Source organism: Chlamydomonas reinhardtii, chromosome 3 (genome assembly GCF_000002595.2).
Source record: "Chlamydomonas reinhardtii strain CC-503 cw92 mt+ chromosome 3, whole genome shotgun sequence".
Taxonomy (NCBI): domain Eukaryota; kingdom Viridiplantae; phylum Chlorophyta; class Chlorophyceae; order Chlamydomonadales; family Chlamydomonadaceae; genus Chlamydomonas; species Chlamydomonas reinhardtii.
The window spans coordinates 4058799-4076317 of NC_057006.1; the positions used below are offsets into that span (position 1 = coordinate 4058799).

Below are 17519 nucleotides of genomic sequence, written 5' to 3' on the forward strand. Positions count from 1 at the left end.
CGCTTCACCAGTATTGTGAGGGCAATAGCCGCGCCCGTAAATGTCCTAGTACGCCCCCTGACTTTGAATCGCTGCGCTCCGTGGCTCAGCCCAAAACTCATCATCAATACTGCCATACTCGACACTTGCACATCCGGAATGAAATAGCATACACTCGCGGTCCGATGAAGTGTCACTAACATGGATAACACTGCTAGCACCGCTGCGCATGCAATGCCTCCTGGTACGAACCACAAGTCATATCCGAGTATTTCTCGTATGGCATCAATCTGTTTGTTATACCCACATCCGTAGCGCGATCCGCGACGTGCGTGTCACGTGCACAAAAACAGCATACATGGCTGGCAGCCAAGCAAAGCCGTGGAGAGCCAGTACACATGACACCGACGGGCCTGACTCGGCTTGCTGTTATGCCCACAATTGCGCGCCTGCGCAATCACTGCATAAAACGCACTGGGTACCCACATACCTCAACCACTCAACCTCTGATGAGGCACACGCTCTCGGCACACACACCAAAGCAGCACACGCCCCGCACTGGGCTAGCTGTATACACACGCCCACATGCACATGCCCACAGCTCTCGCTTTCACTCTCCACTCTCGCACTCTCCCACAAACGTACAGGGCGGCTCATCTACACGCGCCAAGGTACGGTCCGGATACAGCGCGCGCGCGCTTTCCCGGCACACGCTGCAAGCACCAACATGGCGGCTTAGCGCATGCGGTATTGCTGGGTGTTCTTGACTTGCCCCCGCTCGCCCTCGAACTCGTAGGCGATGGAGATGTCCAGGTCGCGCGGGTTCTTGGCGTTGGGCTTGCACTCAAGCTTGCCGCTGATGGTCTCGTCCTTGCTCGCCATCTACACAGGAGCCGTCGTAATAGTGGCAGAGAGAAAGAGTGTCAGTGTGGGGCACGGCAAAGCCAAACCCGCCCTGTACGGCCCCCGTTTTCCGGACCGACCCCTCCTCCACTACCATTTGCCTCCACTACCATTCACAGCTCCCCACCCACCAGCGTGTCCTCAAGGTAGAACACCGTCTGCTTCCAGTGCGTGGCGCGGGCCCGCGGCGAGGTGGTGAAGCTGAGGGGCTTGTGGCCGCGCGTAAAGGACACATCGAAGAAACCCACCTGCGTGAGGGTGGATGTGAGGACGACGTACGGGAGCGCAGTGAGAGGCAGGACGATGCGAGTCAGGGGCGGAGGCATGTGCGAATGATGGTGGAGGTTACGACGAAGCGCATGCAGTGCAAGGGCGTGGGGAAGATGTAGCGAGGCTCATTGACCTTCATGACACGGGATGGAGAGCCAGTCGGGTAAGCAAACCAGGCGGTAATGTAGTGGCACGATAAGTAAAGCCGAGGCAGCCATGGCAAGGCTGCGCCAGCTGATCCGGCCACGAAACGAAATGGCTGTGGCTATCGATAGCAAACAGTGCTGTGCAGTAAAAGTAAGGGTGTAGCGAGGCTCATTGACCTTCATGACACGGGATGGAGAGCCAGTCGGGTAAGCAAACCAGGCGGTAATGTAGTGGCACGTAAAAAGAAGCCAGGGCCGCCATTGTAAGGGGCGGCACCAGCTGATCCGGCCACGTGTGGTACGGTATGCACAACCTTGGAAGAGCGACCCATTGCCCCAGTAGGCACCCTGGTGCCAAAGGCCAACTCTGCGGACGGCCCGGCGGACGGCCGGGCAACACCTAGGACCCCGACCGCCCTTCCCCCCCTCAAAAGCCGCCCCTCAACCTCCTGGTGCCTCTGCCACTCACCAGTGCATGCACGTAGTCGTTGCGGGTCATGGTCTGCATGCGGGCAGGCAAGCAAGGCACCCGCGCGTGAGAAAGAGAGATGTTGGCCCGTCACGCCCGGCCCCGTAACATCCCAGCACACACGGCCGGTGCCAAGCTCCAACCTCCAGGGTACGCCAACACCGTGCAGCCCATTTCCCCTTCGTCCCGCTCTGCCCTGTTCCCCAGAGCCCCCGCCCCATTCAAGCATTTGCAGCCTCCCCCGCGCATTTGCAGCCTCCCGCCCGCCCCCCCCCCGCGCGGCCTCTCGTCAGCTGCTCACCAGCTCGTAGGGCACTGTGAAGGTGGCGTCCTCCTTCTTCATGGTGCTGATGTCCACTGACACCACCGTCTGGATGGTGGAGGCAATCTGCGACACACGAGCCCGCGGAACGGGGAGTCGGTGCGGTCCCGGTCCAGCGTCCCTACCCGCCTCCACCCATCCCTCGCTGCAGGTTTCCCCAAGCTTGCCAACGCTCCAGTGTCCAGCCACCCGACGCCCACGCACCCGCAGCTGGTCCCCGAGTTACTACATCCCTGCTCATCGGGATTGGGGATCGTACCCCACCCCACGACCCCACCCGTCGCCCGCAACCCCCACCATCATGACAACCATCGCCCGTGCCTCTACCCGTGGCCGTATTGGCGCCGTTTCTAGTACTAGACTACCATTTACAAGAATAGGAGGTGTACATTTTACCTTAACTATTAAAGGAGTGCCTGTCGGCACCCACTTGCGGTGTTCGGTTTCACCGAGCACCCAAGGTCTAGCTACGATTTGCTACCCGCACCTGGTCGGGCTCCACAATGTCCACCAGCGGCTCCGCAATGGCCAGCTGCTTGATGCAGCTCATGTTGAAGCCGTACACATTGTCCCAGAACTCAATCTTGTCGTGCTGCAAGGTAAACATAGAGCGAGCGACGCAACGATGGCGCGGGGGGAAATGGGGCTTGAGTAGCGGCGAGCTGGTTGACAACTTGTGTCCTTCTGCTGTTGCCAAACCCGCGTTTGCCGGTTTGCCAGCTTGCCATGTCCTCCTCATCACACACAGCCATGCTCTGTCCGACCCCACTTCTTTCCTGGCCCCTCGCCCCCTCAACCCCTCACCTTGTACTCGCCGTCCTCGATGGCGCACAGCGACAGCGTGGCCTTGTCGGGCATGATGATGCCACCCGGCACCAGCCACTTGTCGCGCGCGTAGATCACGGTGTCCAGCATGGACTCGTAGAACAGGAAGTAGCCCATCCACTCCGAGATGATGATGTCCACCTTGTCAACAGGCAGCGTCACCTGAGCGGCGTTTGGGGTGTTGGTATTGGTGATGTCGGGGGTGTTGGGCATGGTGTTCGCCATGGTAAACGCGGAGGACAACAAAAGATGGTGGCAGGTGAGCGGGGCACACCAAAGCACCACGCCAACCACCAATGGTTCCCGGTCTCGGACCCAGCGCCTTCACAATGTGCAAGTTCTGGCGGCTCGCACGTACGCATGCACGCACGTACGCCTCACCTCCTCCACCTTGCCCTTGATGATGGTGACGCGGTCGTCGAACTTGTTGTCCTTGACAATCTGAGTCGCCTGCTCCGCAATGGTGCTGCACTCAATGCCGTACACGTGCTTGGCGCCCGCCTGCGCGTCATGACCAGCAGGAAACGCGGGCGAGTGAGATGTAGACGAGCCACTGCAGCTACTGGCCGCCACGCCGAAACCCACCACAGCGGACCGTCAGCCGCCAGCCATATCCCCAACATCGGCGTACGCCCAGTAATGCGTTTGCGCTGGAACCCTGACTCCAGCCTTCAGATAACTACACCTACGGTCCCACACGCCCCACCCGGCCCGGCGAAGTTACAGCAAGGCCATCCCACAGCCAACCCCACCTTAGCGCTGAAGAGCGACAGGATGCCTGTACCGCAGCCGATGTCCAGCACAATCTTGTCTTTGAACAGATAGGCGTTGTTGAGGATGGCGTTCATGTAGGTGCGCGTGCGGACGCTGTCCTTCAGCATCTCCTCGTGGATGCCTGGAGGGCGATGACGGGTTCGGGGCAGCGTGGGTCAGTACAGGTACAGTAAACATGAGCATGGCGTAGCTAACGGCGGGCGGCTGAAGGCATGTCTGGGCTAACGCCAGGCAAAGATGTCACGCAGGTGGACCAGGCCCCGTCGGGAGCGGGGCGGTGCAGGCGTCAGCGGGGGCGACTGACGGCCTCCGCTGCGGGCCCGCTGGCCGCCAGATGACATATCGTGGGGCCGCCCGGGTGTCGGCGTGAGTCCTTAAGCCCTTCTGATGCTAAATGACAGCATGGCGGCAGCACGCGGGCATCCAATGCGAGGCGGCGAGCGGCATGTGGCGGCTTGACCACTGACCTAACGCGCCCGAGCTTTGACCGGTTTTCGCGCAGCAAGCACTCACCGAAGTGGCTGTAGGAGTCAAAGTAGTAGTCGGCGGAGGTGCGGTCGCCCTGAACGAAACGATGAAGATCTTTTTGGTCGCAAGTATGCATTCCAGGACGCAGCGTTACATTCACATCTTTGCAAGATGAGCCACGAACACACCGAAATATACAAACCCGCCGTTCTTGCCTGCGGCACCGCCGGCGCTGATGCGCCCGCCCCAGTGTCCATAGCTGTTGCCATCTTACTAGACAAGTACAAAACAAGTAGGTTATGCCGTCGAAAGTAACAGGCTTGCTAAACAGACGTGTGGCGGCGAGTTGTCACCTAGGTTCCCGCCTCTTGGCGGGATGGCGGGGATGGGGAGCCGCCCCATCCAGCAGCTGGCAGACCCGCGAGCGCTCTGGGGGTCTTATGCACATAACCAATTTATAAGCGGCTGTCCTGCATCAACACTTTACTGCGGTGTACAGAGCTCGGTTAGGTGGGCCCAACCCTGCGCATTCGCAGTCAGCAACAGCTTCGCGTGGCCCGATATGTCCTGCCCGCTGGGCTTCGGCGGGCCGGCTTCAAAGAGCTCGCTGACGCCATACCATTGCATCCTGTGCCGCGGCTTGCTGCACGAGCCCATCACGACGCCGTGCCGGCACGTCTTCTGTGCCTTCTGCATCCGCCCATTTCGCGACTGCCCCGTCTGCGCCGCGGACCTCGATGGCAACAATACGCCCGACGCGGCACTGGCGGGCACCATCAACAAGCTGCTGACGGGCCATGTGAAGCTGCTGGCTAAGGCCACCGGTGCCGCGGGGCCGCCAGTGGGGTCGCCAGTGCCCGCTAGCTCCTCCTGCCCCGCGGCAGCGGGCGCGGCCGCGCCAGCGCCACCGCCCGCCTCCTGTCCAGCCTCCACCTCCACCTCCGCACCAACATCAGCGGATCCGGGGGCGCCGGGCCTGGACCTGCCGTCACTGCTGCTGCAGCTGGCGCTGCAGTCACTGGCCGGCGGCAACCCGGAGGCGGCCCTGGCGCGACTGGACATGTGCGCAGACACGCTGTGCAGCGCGGCGGAGGCAGCAGCAGCAGCAGCAGCAGCAACGGGCTCAGCAGGAGCCGGGACTGCAGTAGGAACCGCTGAGGCCAAGGAGGTCGGGCCGAAGGCAGGCACAGCGTCCACGGAAGGAGCTAGCACCGCCGGCGCAGGTCCCGATGCTCTGGCAAGTGCGGGTGCAGGCTGGGAGCACGACCCCGTGCTGCGCCGCCGCGTGGCAGCCGCCCGCACCAGCGCCGACGCCGCTTCACGCCTGGGTGCGGTGCTGGGTAGCGCCGCCGACTGCCACCGTCGCCTCGGCGACGCGCCCGCCGCGCTGTCGCTGTATGCCGCCAGCGCCGCGTGCCTGGCGCCCTGGCGGAGCGGCGGCGAAGCCGCCTCCGCCGCCCGCACCGCCGCCGCCACTGCCAGCAGCCGTGAGGCGGAGGCTGCGCTGGGCGTGACGCACAACAAGCTGGGCGACTTGTTGATGCTGCTGGGCCGGCTGCGGGAGGCGCGGGCGCAGTACCTGGAGGCGCTGGGGCTCAGGCGGGCGGCGCTGGCGCGGGCGCTTGAGGCAGGCGCAGAGGCGGATGGGGCGGAGGCGGGGGCAGCGGGGGAGGGGAGTGGTGGGAAGAGCGGGACCTCGGCAGGGGCGTCGCGGCTGCCGGCCGAGGAGCTGGTGCAGGACGTGTGCGACCTGGCCACCAGCTGCTGCAAGGTGGCGGATGTCAATATGGCGCTGAGGGAGGCGGAGGCGGCAGTGGGGTCGCAGCCGGAGGCGGCTGCTGCCGGGTCCGGGTCAGGTGCAGAGCCTGGAGCAGGGTTAGGAGCGAGCGCGAGCGAAGGAGGGGTAGGGTCGGACGTGGATGCGGAGGCAGGGCTGGCATCGGCGGCTGCGCTGCTGGCGGAGGCTCGTGCGGCCATGCTGCGGCCCAATCTGGCGCCGTACGCGGCAGCCGTACAGGCGGCGGCAGCCAAGGCGGCGGCAGCAGCAGCAGCAGCAGCAACAGGAGGGTCTGCGGCAGAAGGAGGAGCCAGGGGCGGCAGGGAGGCGGCACCGGCTGCGACTGCGGCTGCGCCGCTGCCGGCGCAGCTAGTGGGGCGGTACGGGCGCGTCTGGGGGGCGCTGGAGCAGCTGACGGCGCGGCTGGCAGGGCTGGGTGTCGGGACGGGGCCGCAGGCCGAGACAGCCAAATAGAGCCGGCGAAGTGCTGGGCGATCTAGGTAATCGGGGATGAGGCGGACATACAGGGCAAGGCACCCGCTGCGCGTGCGTAGTTGCGATCGAGGTGTTTGTCATCGGGCCCGCGTAGCATGCTACAAGGATCCGACTTGTGAACTTACGTAGGTAGGTATGCAGGCAGGCTGCGCCGGCTGCTCCAGTATACTTGTGCAATACTGCATGCGCTGTGTATGCGGACTGAAGTCCGGATTGAGGCCCGGTTTGTTGGCCCTGGTTGATGGATTGCCCTATAGCGGGGGGGGGGGGTGCCGTAACATTACAGTGGTTGCGACATAGCTGCTTCAGACTTCACAATCCAATGCACGAACTGCACCTCTTTGTATGGCTGTAGGTAGAAGTAGGACAGGGGCACTTAGATCATTGCCGTGCGCCCTTCTGCTGCGTGTGCAAGGCCTTCGTTTGACGCGATGGCGTGATGGACCGGCGTAATGTGGCTAGGAAATTGTATAGCGCGTGCGTGGCACTGGTGGAACATGTTCCCGTTATGCCTGCTGCTGGGTGCACGGCCTGTAGCGGCAGCCCAGAGGCATGACATGGCTTGCAACGTGCCCGTGGTTGACACGACATCGTCTACATGTGCGGAATGTCAGATGCACAATTGCACGCGCCTAATGCATGCCCGCCCTATGTGAACCCGAACCAGATGCAGCGTCCACAAGACTTGACACACGGCTTGGCATCTCCTGCAACAAGGTTTCCTGCAGTCACTCACTACCAGCACATACCCGGTCATGGCTCACGCAGCAAGGTGGGCAGCTGTCAAAATATGCAACGGGGGCTGCTGATGACAGCGCCGCCGCATCCCCCGGCTACGACGCCACCGGCTGCGGCACCACACACAGTGACACGACTCAGCCCCCCTACACTACTACAGCTCTTGCGGGCGGGGCTGTGCGGCGCACTTACCAGCCCGCCACCCTCCACTCCGGACTCTTGTAAGCAATGCAATCTCCGGACCACACGCAGCCCCAACACGGCCATGGGCGGATGGGCCGCCAGCAGCAGCTCTCCTTCTCAGCAGCGCCGACGACACGAGTGCATCACCGCAGCATTCGGCCTGGCATCCGATGCCTGGTGGCGGGTCGGTACGCCTTTGCTGCTGCCCTTGGTGTGATGATTACTAGTGCCACTTGCCCGGCCGCGCTGTTTATCACATGCAATACCGCTCACCAGACCAGCGCCCGAGCGCCGAGCACAATATGGTCTCAGGCCCGTGCGCGCCCGTGTGATGCTTGCAGGCCCACTGGCAGCTTGCGCGGGGGACATTCGTATCTTACAGTGTGTTGACATGTGCGGGATACAGTATGCGCCCAAGCACGCTGCCCTGTCTGGGGTGCCCGACAGCGCGCCGGTTGCGACTTTGACCATGCAAGTGATGCAACCCTACCCCTCGGGCTAGACTGCTGGGCTTGACAGGACTCATCATGCGTTCACCCGCCGCCACAACCAAGCGGTTCTCGTTCCTTATTCCTTACTACTCCAGGTCTCCACGCCCCAACCACCTCCACTGCCATGCACAGAACCTGGGCCCGCCACCGTGTCCTCACCCCGGCCCCTCTGCCGCGTCCAGCGTACATAGTACGTACACTGCTCCATGGTCCTTGCAGCCCCGCCATCAGGAGCCTGCCCGGGTCGCGACAACGCCCCTTCCACCCCTGCCCGCCCACCACCAATCAACATCCCCGCGCCCAGCAGCCGCCCACCTCACAATGCACTGTGGCTCACGGCGTCGCTGAGCCGGGATCCGGAGAGTCACCGAAGGCGCCTCACGCGCTACACTTTTACCTCACGCAGTATCCACACGCGCCTCTCCGCATGGCCGCGCGCATCACGGCAGGAAGGACAACCCTCGCGGCCGCAGGCGTGTGAGCGGCGGCGCCTGTGTGGCTCCTTCCAGGGCTCGGTACTGCGCCGTGAGGTCGCCCACCACCTCCATGGCCGAGGTGAAGCCGCCCGGATCCATGTACTGCTCGTAGTGGTGCGTGTAGAACCTGCGGGAGGCGGCAGGAGGGAGGAGGAGGAGGATAAGGGAGGAGAAGGCAGAGCGTGTTGGGGGTGGCGGGCGGGCGTGGGTGTCGGGATTGGACGGAGGACCCCCACGCGGCCGCCGCACCTGCGCTTGTACAGCTTGTCGAACCGCTCCCTCATGGTCGTGAAGGTATGTGCGATGGCTGTGTTGTTGGCCAGACACAGCAGACCGAAGGGGCAGCCCACGGGCGGCGTGCTGCAGATACCCAGCTTGAAACCCTTGGGGATGACACAGGGGTTCACACGGGAGGGGACAAGAGGTATGAGAGGGGCGCAGGCGCCAGTGCGATGCGGCGGGTTGAAGGCCGGTGCTTGCTCACGGCTCATGCGCTCAGGTGGCAAGGCGATGGGTACCAGCAACATGATGCACAGAACGGGACCAGGCTTGGCGACCTTTGACCGCACGCGTCCACGTGCGCAGCCCGACCCTCCAGCCCCGCACGCCCCTGAACCCGCCCCTGAACCCGCCCCAACCACCGAGCGTCCCCTCATTGTGCACCCCAACACTACCGCCCCACGCCACCATCCCACGCCACCACAAACGCACCTCGCTGTTCCAGTGCACCATCTTGAGCTGCGGTCTCAGGCGCGCCACGTTGCGGTTGATGTCGGCCATGGTGGCGGTGGGGCCGCGCGCGATGAGGCCGCACGCCAGGTAGGTGGCGGCCCGCGGGTCGGCGCGGATGAGCTGGTGCTCCCGACTGAACACGTCGCCAAATACCTGGGGGGTGGAGGGCGGATGGGGTGTCAGGGGCTTACATTTGTCATAAATTGGGGGCGAGGCGTGAGCGAGGTGCGAAAGGCCAGAACCGAAACAGCGGCTGAGGGTGGCTGCTTGGGTTCCGTGGCGTGTAGCCGGTGCACGTGGCTGGTGGAGGCTCCAGGCAGGATCAGAGCGTCATGAAAGGCAGGCCGCGGCATATCGAGCGCCCCTGCCACTGCACCCGGGCCACTCGCACCTGGTCCAGCGTGCGCGGCTGCAGCGCCAGCGCCGCCGCGGCGCGGCCCACGTCCTTGTCCTTGGGCGGCGGCTGCAGCGGGCTCATGCTGCTGAGCAGGAAGTGCATGCGCGGGTAGGGCACCAGGTTCATGGTGATGTCGTTGAGGTCCACGTTGAGCGGGCCCTCGAAGCGCACGCTGGCCGTCAGGTGCAGCAGCAGGCTGGCGGCGACGCCGTTCATGGAGTCAAAGGGCTTGCTGCCGCCGCCGCTGCCTTTGAGGCCGGAGACGGCGGAGGCGGCCGCGTCGGCGGCTGCGGGGTAAGGAGGCGGCAATGGCCAGCGCGCAGATGTTGTCAAGTGGCTACTGGGAGCATTGCAAAGTCCCAACATGCCTGCAGGAGGGCCCTGGCGCGCAACTCCACCTTCCATGCGGCCATACCCCGTGAGGCCGTGACCCCGCCTGCCCCCACAGCTCCCACAGCCCCCTCCGGCCGCCGCCTACGGCACCCCCACGCACTCCACGCCCCCGCACCCTCTCACCCACGCACCCGCTGCCCGGTCCCGCGCTGCCTCCGTGCGGTTGACGATGTCGATGAGCGCCTGGTTCTCAATGGGCAGCACGCAGTCGGCGTGCTCCACCAGCTGCCCCAGCGCCAGCATGGCGTTGTAGGGCGAGGTGACCACGTCGTCGTCCTCGGAGGGAAACACGCTGCCCGTGAAGCGGAACACGCCGGGGAACTCATCCTGCAGCGGGGGGTGGGGTGGGAGGGGTGGACAGGGGAGGGGAGGGGAGGAGAGGAGAGGGTGGTGTGAAGTTGAGTGGCAGGTTGTGGCGTGGGCCGAGTGAAGAGATTGTCCCAACGGCCCGACAGCTGCTGCATTGTGATTGCCATGACCTCTACGAAGACAGCAGCATACAGCCATACACACGCATACGGCGTCGTCTGAGCGGGCGTCCGCTTCGTTTTTTAACACACACAACCCTTGTGCTCTCACTCTCACTCTCACTCTCACACACACACACACACACACACACACACACACACACAGCCCCCTGCCCCCTCCATGCTCACCGCCAGCATGCGCACAATGTAGGTGCCCACGCCACTGCCCGTGCCGCCGCCCAGCGAGTGAAGCACCATGAAGCTCTTGGGGAGCGGGAGGAAGCGGAACGGGTCGACGAGAGGTGTCACTGTGTCAGCCAGGCCCCAGGCGTGGGCTCCAGGTTCCCTTTGGCTTAGTTCCCCGTTGTCACCACCACGCGCTTCCCACCCGCCCTCCCCTCTCGCTGCCCCCGCCCCACGCCCCACGCGGCCACGCCCCCACGTGCCCACCTGCAGCGAGTCACAGTCCTCGGCGGTGAGTCGTATCTTGTCCAGGATGGCGTCGTGGTAGCGCGGGCCGTACTCGTGGTGCCCGTGCGCCCAGTTGTTGCCGGCGCCGCTCACGTCGCTCACCAACTGCCGCGTGTCCAGCACCTCGCCCAGCGGGCCCTGAGGCGGGAGGGGGGATGGGAGGGGGGAAGGGGAAGGAGATGGGAAGGGGACGGGAGGGTGGGAGGAGCGGGCAGCAGCGCACCGGCGGTCAGCGGCAAGTGAGATGAGAGGTGGAAGCGGCAACGGCAGTGTGTGTGTGTGTATGTGTGTGTGTGTGTGTGTGTGTGTGTGTGTCTCAGCATGCATGCGCCATACGTGCGCGGGGCAGGTGACCGTAATGAGAGCGGTATGGGGCTGTACTGCTATGCTCCGCTATGCACACGTGCCAAACACACCGCTGCACCCGCCACGCCGAGTACACATGCGTGCTCAACACTCAGGCCCCCCCACTCAGGCCCCCCCACACACCTTGAGCATCTCATTGATGACGCCACACTCCATGTCCACAATGACGGACCGGGCCTGGGGGCCAGGGCGGGGCGGGTTGGGATGCGTCATGCGTGGAAGTAGGCTGGTAGGGGGTGCACCGCCAAGCACGCCTCCAGCGCCAAACCCAGCAGCACCACAACCCAGGGCGATCACGCTGGCCCCCTCGAACGCGACGCAATATTTCAGTGTGTCCTTGACCGGCTGGTTGTTGAGAGGCCCACCCGCTGGGCCTCCCACGCCACGTCACCCTGCCAGAGTCTGCATGCGGCTCGGTCCCTCCGCCCACTCCGCTGCCGACTCGCTCACCTTGAGTGTACGGATGGCGCCGCGGCCTTCGCCCACCGGCAGATTCCTGCAGTCACCAATATGTGTGTGAGTGCCCGTAGAGGACCCAATGGAAGGTGTCTGACGCAGTCCGCTGCACTGCCCGTGTCCTGTCACCGCCAGTGCCTGACACGCTCGCGCCACCATTCCCTCTCTCCATCCTACTCCATCCCACCCACCGCGGTGGCTCCACGCGCGTGTCCACATTGCGGAAGAAGCTGCTCAGCGCCTCGTCGTACACGCCCTTGGTGTTGTAGGCTGCATGCTCGCGAAGCGCCAGCTCCCAGAAGCGACAGCCCACCTGGTTGCCGCACTGGCCCACCTGGATGGTCACGAGCTCGCGCGGCATCGCCCCGCTGTAGGCTGGTGTTTCGTGTGAGGCTCCTTCCAAGTTGCAGCGCAGTGGCCGCGGCACCTGCTATGCCTTGCTACGTTGCCGGGAACTCCATTCAATTACACAGCGCCAGGGCGTCCCGGCGCGCAATGCTGGCCCCCGCCCCCGCAGCGGCCGACAGCTGGGCCACGGCCCGTGTGGCCTAAATGATATTTATGCAAGACGAAAGGTCCTGCAGCGACTTGTGCGTAAGAAGAAGTCACGACTAAAACGTCTCCAAGGATGGAAGAGCTTCAGAGCAAGCCTGTCATCAGTTTATCCAACGGCTCAGAGCTGGTACACGTAGCTAACCTGTTCTTTCCATGTGACAGGAACTCCTTTATGTTCCTTTGTGACCCGCAGGGTCTGCCTTGCAAAATCGACGCTCCTCTCGACTGAGCTGCATCAGTATTGGTAGATATTGATTGCTTTAATCAATTGCGAGTGCGAAAGGCTCGACGGAGCCCTGAATCGACAAGCTTCTGAAGGCCCATCCTCAGTCCCCAAGCTTCCATTTGGCGAGCGCTCGTTTTTTCTCTTGTTTTGTAACAATTGAATGTCATGGTACACCCATTCTAGACCCCTGAGCCGGGTGCCAAACCTCGTGGGTTCGATTCGAAAGCAAAATGCTACGCACTGCCGGCGTTGATGCCGGAGCAAAAGCGAGGCCCACGCTGCCACCTCGCAACCTACTGCATGGCAGGTCGCATCGCAGCAGTCGGCACGTCCGTGCGGCTGCAAGCAACGTCCCCGACCTCTTTCCAGCCTCAACAAACTCATGGCACGGTGTACTGGTCGCTGCAACCGCTGCTGCGCTGTTGGTGCGTTCTGCTTGCACCTCTGATGTCATGCACCGTTGCTTGTGGGCTGAAACGGCTAGGGCCGTCCGCCAATCGTGACCGCTGAAGCTTGCACCGCTCCTGCGCAAAAGCGGACTTTTGTTGCTGGGAGCTGCATGTGATAGCACGAAATGTATGTGGTCCTTTGCAGGCGGGGCCGGCGGGGGCAACGACGGCTGACCTGGCAGGTGCGTGCTAGCAGGGTGCGTGGCGACAGGGCGTGGGAGAGGGCGTGAAGAGGTTGGCTACGCCTGGCTATTGCATGCAGGTTAGGCAGAGCTGCGTGCTTTATATGCATGTGCGCTCGCAACACCGTCCTTGGGGTGCTCATCCAGGCAGGGTGCAGGGGTTCCTACAGGGACATTCCCACATTACCCGGTATGATGTGACGCCCTTCCGCTCGTCGTGCCCTGCCGTTGATCCTGCCAATAATGTTCCGGCTCGCCCTTGATTTCTGCCAACTGCCAGGCAATGGTGCGGCCTCAGCGACCATGATGGTCGCATCTGCGCAGGCGCCCGCAACGCAGGCAACCGCCGCTTTGTATCAGGCCCCTCTGCCACTGCCATTGTCGCTCACGGCGCCAGAGCTGTCGACTTCAGCCGCTCAGGCGCCGACCATTAAGAAGAAGCTATCCATTCCTATCGCCTATAACCCTCCGGTCGTGGAAGCCCCTGGTACCAACTCCGGCATTGCCTACACGGCCGCCGCGGAACCCAGCAGCACAAGCGAAAGCGCCGGCGGTTTCTTCGGGAGCCTTTTCTCGCGCCGCGCCGCGACCGTTGGTGGGTCTGTTGAGCTGTCCGCCCCAGCACCGCGGGCCGCAGTGTTAACAGCGGCGGCGCCAGCGGAGCCTGTCGCTTCGGTGGCGGTGGCGCAGTCACAGCCGCAGAGCAAGCCGGCGGCGGCACCGGCGGCTGGGCGCGACGGCGGCGCGGGGAAGCGCACTGCCGAGAACGAGGAGGAAGACAAGGGTGGGTGAGGGGCAGCTTTCGGGGGCAGCTATTCGTGGCACAATACATGGGTTCGGGGTCAGCGCGTGCGGCGTACTACGTCTTGATGCTGTCTGCCCCCCCTGGTCTACGCGCAAAGGCATTGCATCGGGCCGTCGTGACATTCCTCCATAACCGCGCCGCCCCACCTCACGTCGTGTGTCTTGTCCCTCCTCGCAGGCCCCAGCGCGTTTGACCAGGTTGTGTGGGCGCTGGAGAAGGCTGCGCTAGTGACGGTTGGCGGCGTGGCGGGCGTGGCAGTGGTGCGCATCCTGGCGCCCGGGGGGCCCAAACCCATCAACGTGGACGCGGCGGCAGCGGTTGCGGCTCGTGGGGGCAGCAGCAGCGGCAGTAGCAGCAGTGGTGGCAGTGGCGGGCCGCCGCGCAAGCCCGTGGCGGTCTCTATCCCCGCGTCGCAGCCGGTGGTGACAGCGGAGTCAGCGGCGCCGCCTCCGCTCGCCGCGCCGCCGCAGTTCTCGGGGCCGGCGGCCGCGTATGACAGCCGCGGCTATCCCTACGCGCCGCAAGGGTCGCGCGCGCAGTGGGAGGCCGCGACTGCGCAGCAGCAGCAACCACAACAGGGGAGCCAGGGGCAGGGGCAGCCGCCGCGCGCCGCCAGTGTTAACCGCCGGTTCGCGCAGCCGCCCAACCGCTGGCCAATGGGCCCGGCGGGCGCCGCCGGCCCCTCGGGCGCCGGCGCGCCGCCGGCATATGACCCCGCAACCGCCGAGTACGACCCAACGGCGGCGGCGTACTACGGCGTTCCGCCGCCCTCGTGGTGGACGAACCGCTACCCGGAATCGTACGATCCGTACGGGCCGTATCCGCCGCCGCCGTACGGCCCCTCGCCGCCGCCGCCGCCGTACGGGCCCCGCGGGTACGGCCCCTGGGACGAGTCGACCGCCGCCGCCGCGGCCGCCGCTGACCCAGAGGCCTACCAGGCCGCCGCTGCCGCCTACTGGGCCTGGCGCACCGCAGCCGCCGACCCCCGGCGGGCGCAGTACGAGGTGTACGGCATGCCGCCACCCGTGCCGCCGCCGCCGGGCTACGGCCCCGCGTTCCCTGATGCTGGCCCTGTGGCGGCGCAGCAGGGCCGGCTGCAGGGCCAGCAGCAAGGCAGCGGCGCGGCTGCTGGCGGGGGCAAGCGTGTCAAGCTGGGGCGCAACCCCTGGAAGGATGGGGGCAGGCGGGGACAGCAGCAGGCTCCTGAGGCGCAGCCGCCTGCGGTGGCGGCGTCAGCCGCCGCCGCTGCGGCTGGCCCCTCCGCGGCCACTTCGGCGGCGGCGGCGGAGCTGGCTGACATGGACGCTCAGCTGGCGTCGCTGCAGTCGCAGATTGCTGCGCTGCAGGCTGGTGGCGGCGGCGTGACGGACCGGGAGCTGCCGCCGGGCCGTCGGAAGGCACGTGCCACGCCAGACTGGCGGGCGCAGCTGTCGGCGGAGCAGGAGGGCGGCGGCGGCGGCTCAGGCGGGAGCGGCTCCTCGGGTGCGGAGGAGTCGGAGGAGGAGACTGAGGCGCGGCGGCTGCGAGAGTGGCGGCAGGCGGACGAGCGGGAGGACTGGGCGGCGCGGCAGCGCCAGCCGCCGCTGCCGTCGCAGCCGCAGGCGCCGCCAGTTCAGCGGAGCTCCGGGGCTGCGGCGGCGGGAGCGGCGGGGGCTGACGGCGGCAAGCGCGTGAGCGTGTCGCCGCAAGCGGACGCTGAGTTTGAGCGGCTGTTGGCGATGTGGCAGGAGGCGCATCCCGAGGACACGGACCTGGGGCTGCCGCTAGAGGAGCCGGCGCTGGGGGCGGGCGCGGCGGTGGCAGGTCCGCCGGAGGAGTGGCCAAAGCAGCCGGCCCCGGCCCGGGGGCTGGGCGTGTCTGCCTGGGACCGGGAGCAGCGGGAGCCGCAGCCAGGGCCGGCGCAGCGCGGGGTGGCGGAGCAGGCTGTGCCGCACCCGCCGGAGGTGCGGCACAGTGCGGTCGCAGACGCCGTGCAGGAGGAGAACCCCGACCCCTGGGGCACGCAGCGCGTGCGGGCCCAGCCCCAGGCGCAGGCCCAGCCCCAGGCGCAGGCGCAACGCCAGGCCCATCAGGAGCAGCCCAGCAAGGCGGCGGCTGACGGCAGCCCCGTGGGCTGGTTTACTCGCATCTTCTCGGGCTTTGGCGGCGGCGGCAAGCAGCAGCAGCAGGCACAACAGGCGCAGCAGGCGCCAGCTGCTAGCACGTCGCAGCCGACACAGCAGCCGTCGCCATGGGACCAGGAGCCCCCAGCGGGGTCGATGGCTTCGAGGCAGGGTGAGCGGGACGCGGCGGCGGCGGCGCTGGCGGCGGCGGAGCTGCAGGAGCAGGACCTGCAGCGGCAGCTGGCGGCACTGCAGGCGGAGGCGGGTGCGGCGCAGGCGTCCGCTGAGGCGGCGGCGGCGGAGCGGGAGCAGACTGCAACAGGTGCGGCGCTGGCGGAGGCAGTGGCGGAGGCGCCGCGTTCCGCCGCGCGTGCCTCCTGGCGGCAGGAGCTTGACCAGCAGGTGGGCTCCGCCGCCTCCGGCAGCAGCAACACCAACATGGATGGTGACCTGTATGCTGTGTCGCCGACGTCGGCACCCGAAGAGGCGGCGGCAGCGGCGGTATCGGTCGCGTCCACGACGGGCAGCGGAGATGCATCGTCTGTAACTGCTGCCCCAGCGGCAGCAGCTGACTCCGCCGCAGCGGCGCCTGCGCCGCCGCCGCTGCCTCGGGTGTCGCCGCAGCGGCGCGAGGAAATTAAACAGCTGAAGGCCACGAGCGCGGCGGCGGCGGAGCGTGCGGCGGAGACGCTGGCTCGCATTCGTGCCATGCGTGCCGGCAACAAGCGCGGCGGCGGCGTGCCGTCACCAGCAGGCAGCCCCTCCGGTACCTCAAGCGTCAGCGTCAAGGGCCGCCGCCCCGGCAGTGATGGCGACGGTGACGAGGATGCAGGTGGCGATGGGGGCCACAGTAACGGGAACGGCATTGGCGCAGAAGGCGCGAAGCGCGCCGGTGGCAACTGGCGAGAGACGGCCGACGTGTAGTGGGGCGGCTGGATGCACGTTTGCCACGTGCTCGTGTACGGTAGGGAAGCGGTGCGCGGTCAGTTGCGCATGAGCGGTAAGCTGAAGCAATGTGATTTCTAGTGAGTTGCAATTTTGTCAAGAGCTGGCAACCCGGCTAAGGCCGCTGTGGCCCAACCCCTGCCGCAAGGGCGGGTGCCGGGGTGAACTCGTGGGGTGCAATGAGGCAGGCACGAAGAGAGACGTGAGATTTGGAAAGGCCGAAGCTGCCTTTCAGATTCGTATATGCTCTTGGAGCAGCAGGCACGCAGGCGTGAGCTGCGGCAGGAGGGCGGCGCCATTTCGTTGTGTTGGGAAGGCATGATAGCGGCTACTTGATCAGTGCTGGGAGGCGGGTTTCCGCATGCGTTGCGACTTCGGGCCAGGGCCACGGGGCCGTTTACACCGGACACACGAGTCTGCAGGAGTTCGGGCTGCTGTTGGGTCCAAGCTTACTGAGTGCGCCGGGTGCGGTGCATTGGACGAGGTTGAAATTGCTGGTTATTGGGGACAGGTAGGCGTACTATACCGGTAGTGCTTTCTGGTGTGGGGAAAATGAAGGTGAGGGCCGACAGAGGATGAAGACGGCCGGTTGGTCAATAGCGCCATGTCAAGTGAAGGCTGTGAAGCCACGGGGGCGCTGGCATGTAACACACTTGC

General features: G+C 65.4%; 4 protein-coding genes across 4 annotated transcripts; 2 read left to right on the forward strand and 2 right to left on the reverse strand.

Moving 5' to 3' along the window:
• Window position 1: 1 nt before the first annotated feature.
• On the reverse strand, window positions 2–4457 carry CHLRE_03g172550v5 (uncharacterized protein). The gene is made up of 10 exons (XM_001703252.2): window positions 4372–4457; window positions 4202–4250; window positions 3667–3809; window positions 3296–3415; window positions 2894–3076; window positions 2577–2681; window positions 2069–2155; window positions 1768–1800; window positions 1014–1130; window positions 2–861 (listed from the first exon to the last, which is right to left on the reverse strand). Exons 1-10 carry the CDS (start codon window positions 4423–4425, stop codon window positions 715–717), a joined length of 1038 nt encoding a protein of 345 aa, XP_001703304.1. The 5' UTR covers window positions 4426–4457; the 3' UTR covers window positions 2–714.
• Window positions 4458–4617: 160 nt separating this feature from the next.
• On the forward strand, window positions 4618–7149 carry CHLRE_03g172600v5 (uncharacterized protein). The gene has a single exon (XM_043060904.1). It carries the CDS (start codon window positions 4719–4721, stop codon window positions 6405–6407), a length of 1689 nt encoding a protein of 562 aa, XP_042926033.1. The 5' UTR covers window positions 4618–4718; the 3' UTR covers window positions 6408–7149.
• Window positions 7150–7713: 564 nt separating this feature from the next.
• On the reverse strand, window positions 7714–12397 carry CHLRE_03g172650v5 (uncharacterized protein). The gene is made up of 10 exons (XM_043060905.1): window positions 11790–12397; window positions 11593–11638; window positions 11266–11319; window positions 10756–10914; window positions 10495–10569; window positions 9970–10165; window positions 9440–9732; window positions 9028–9201; window positions 8566–8699; window positions 7714–8443 (listed from the first exon to the last, which is right to left on the reverse strand). The coding sequence occupies exons 1-10, from the start codon at window positions 11957–11959 to the stop codon at window positions 8281–8283; spliced, it is 1464 nt and encodes a 487-aa protein (XP_042926034.1). The 5' UTR covers window positions 11960–12397; the 3' UTR covers window positions 7714–8280.
• A 100-nt stretch (window positions 12398–12497) lies between these two features.
• On the forward strand, window positions 12498–17519 carry CHLRE_03g172700v5 (uncharacterized protein). The gene is made up of 4 exons (XM_043060906.1): window positions 12498–12804; window positions 12974–13010; window positions 13291–13794; window positions 13993–17519. Exons 1-4 carry the CDS (start codon window positions 12610–12612, stop codon window positions 16839–16841), a joined length of 3585 nt encoding a protein of 1194 aa, XP_042926035.1. The 5' UTR covers window positions 12498–12609; the 3' UTR covers window positions 16842–17519.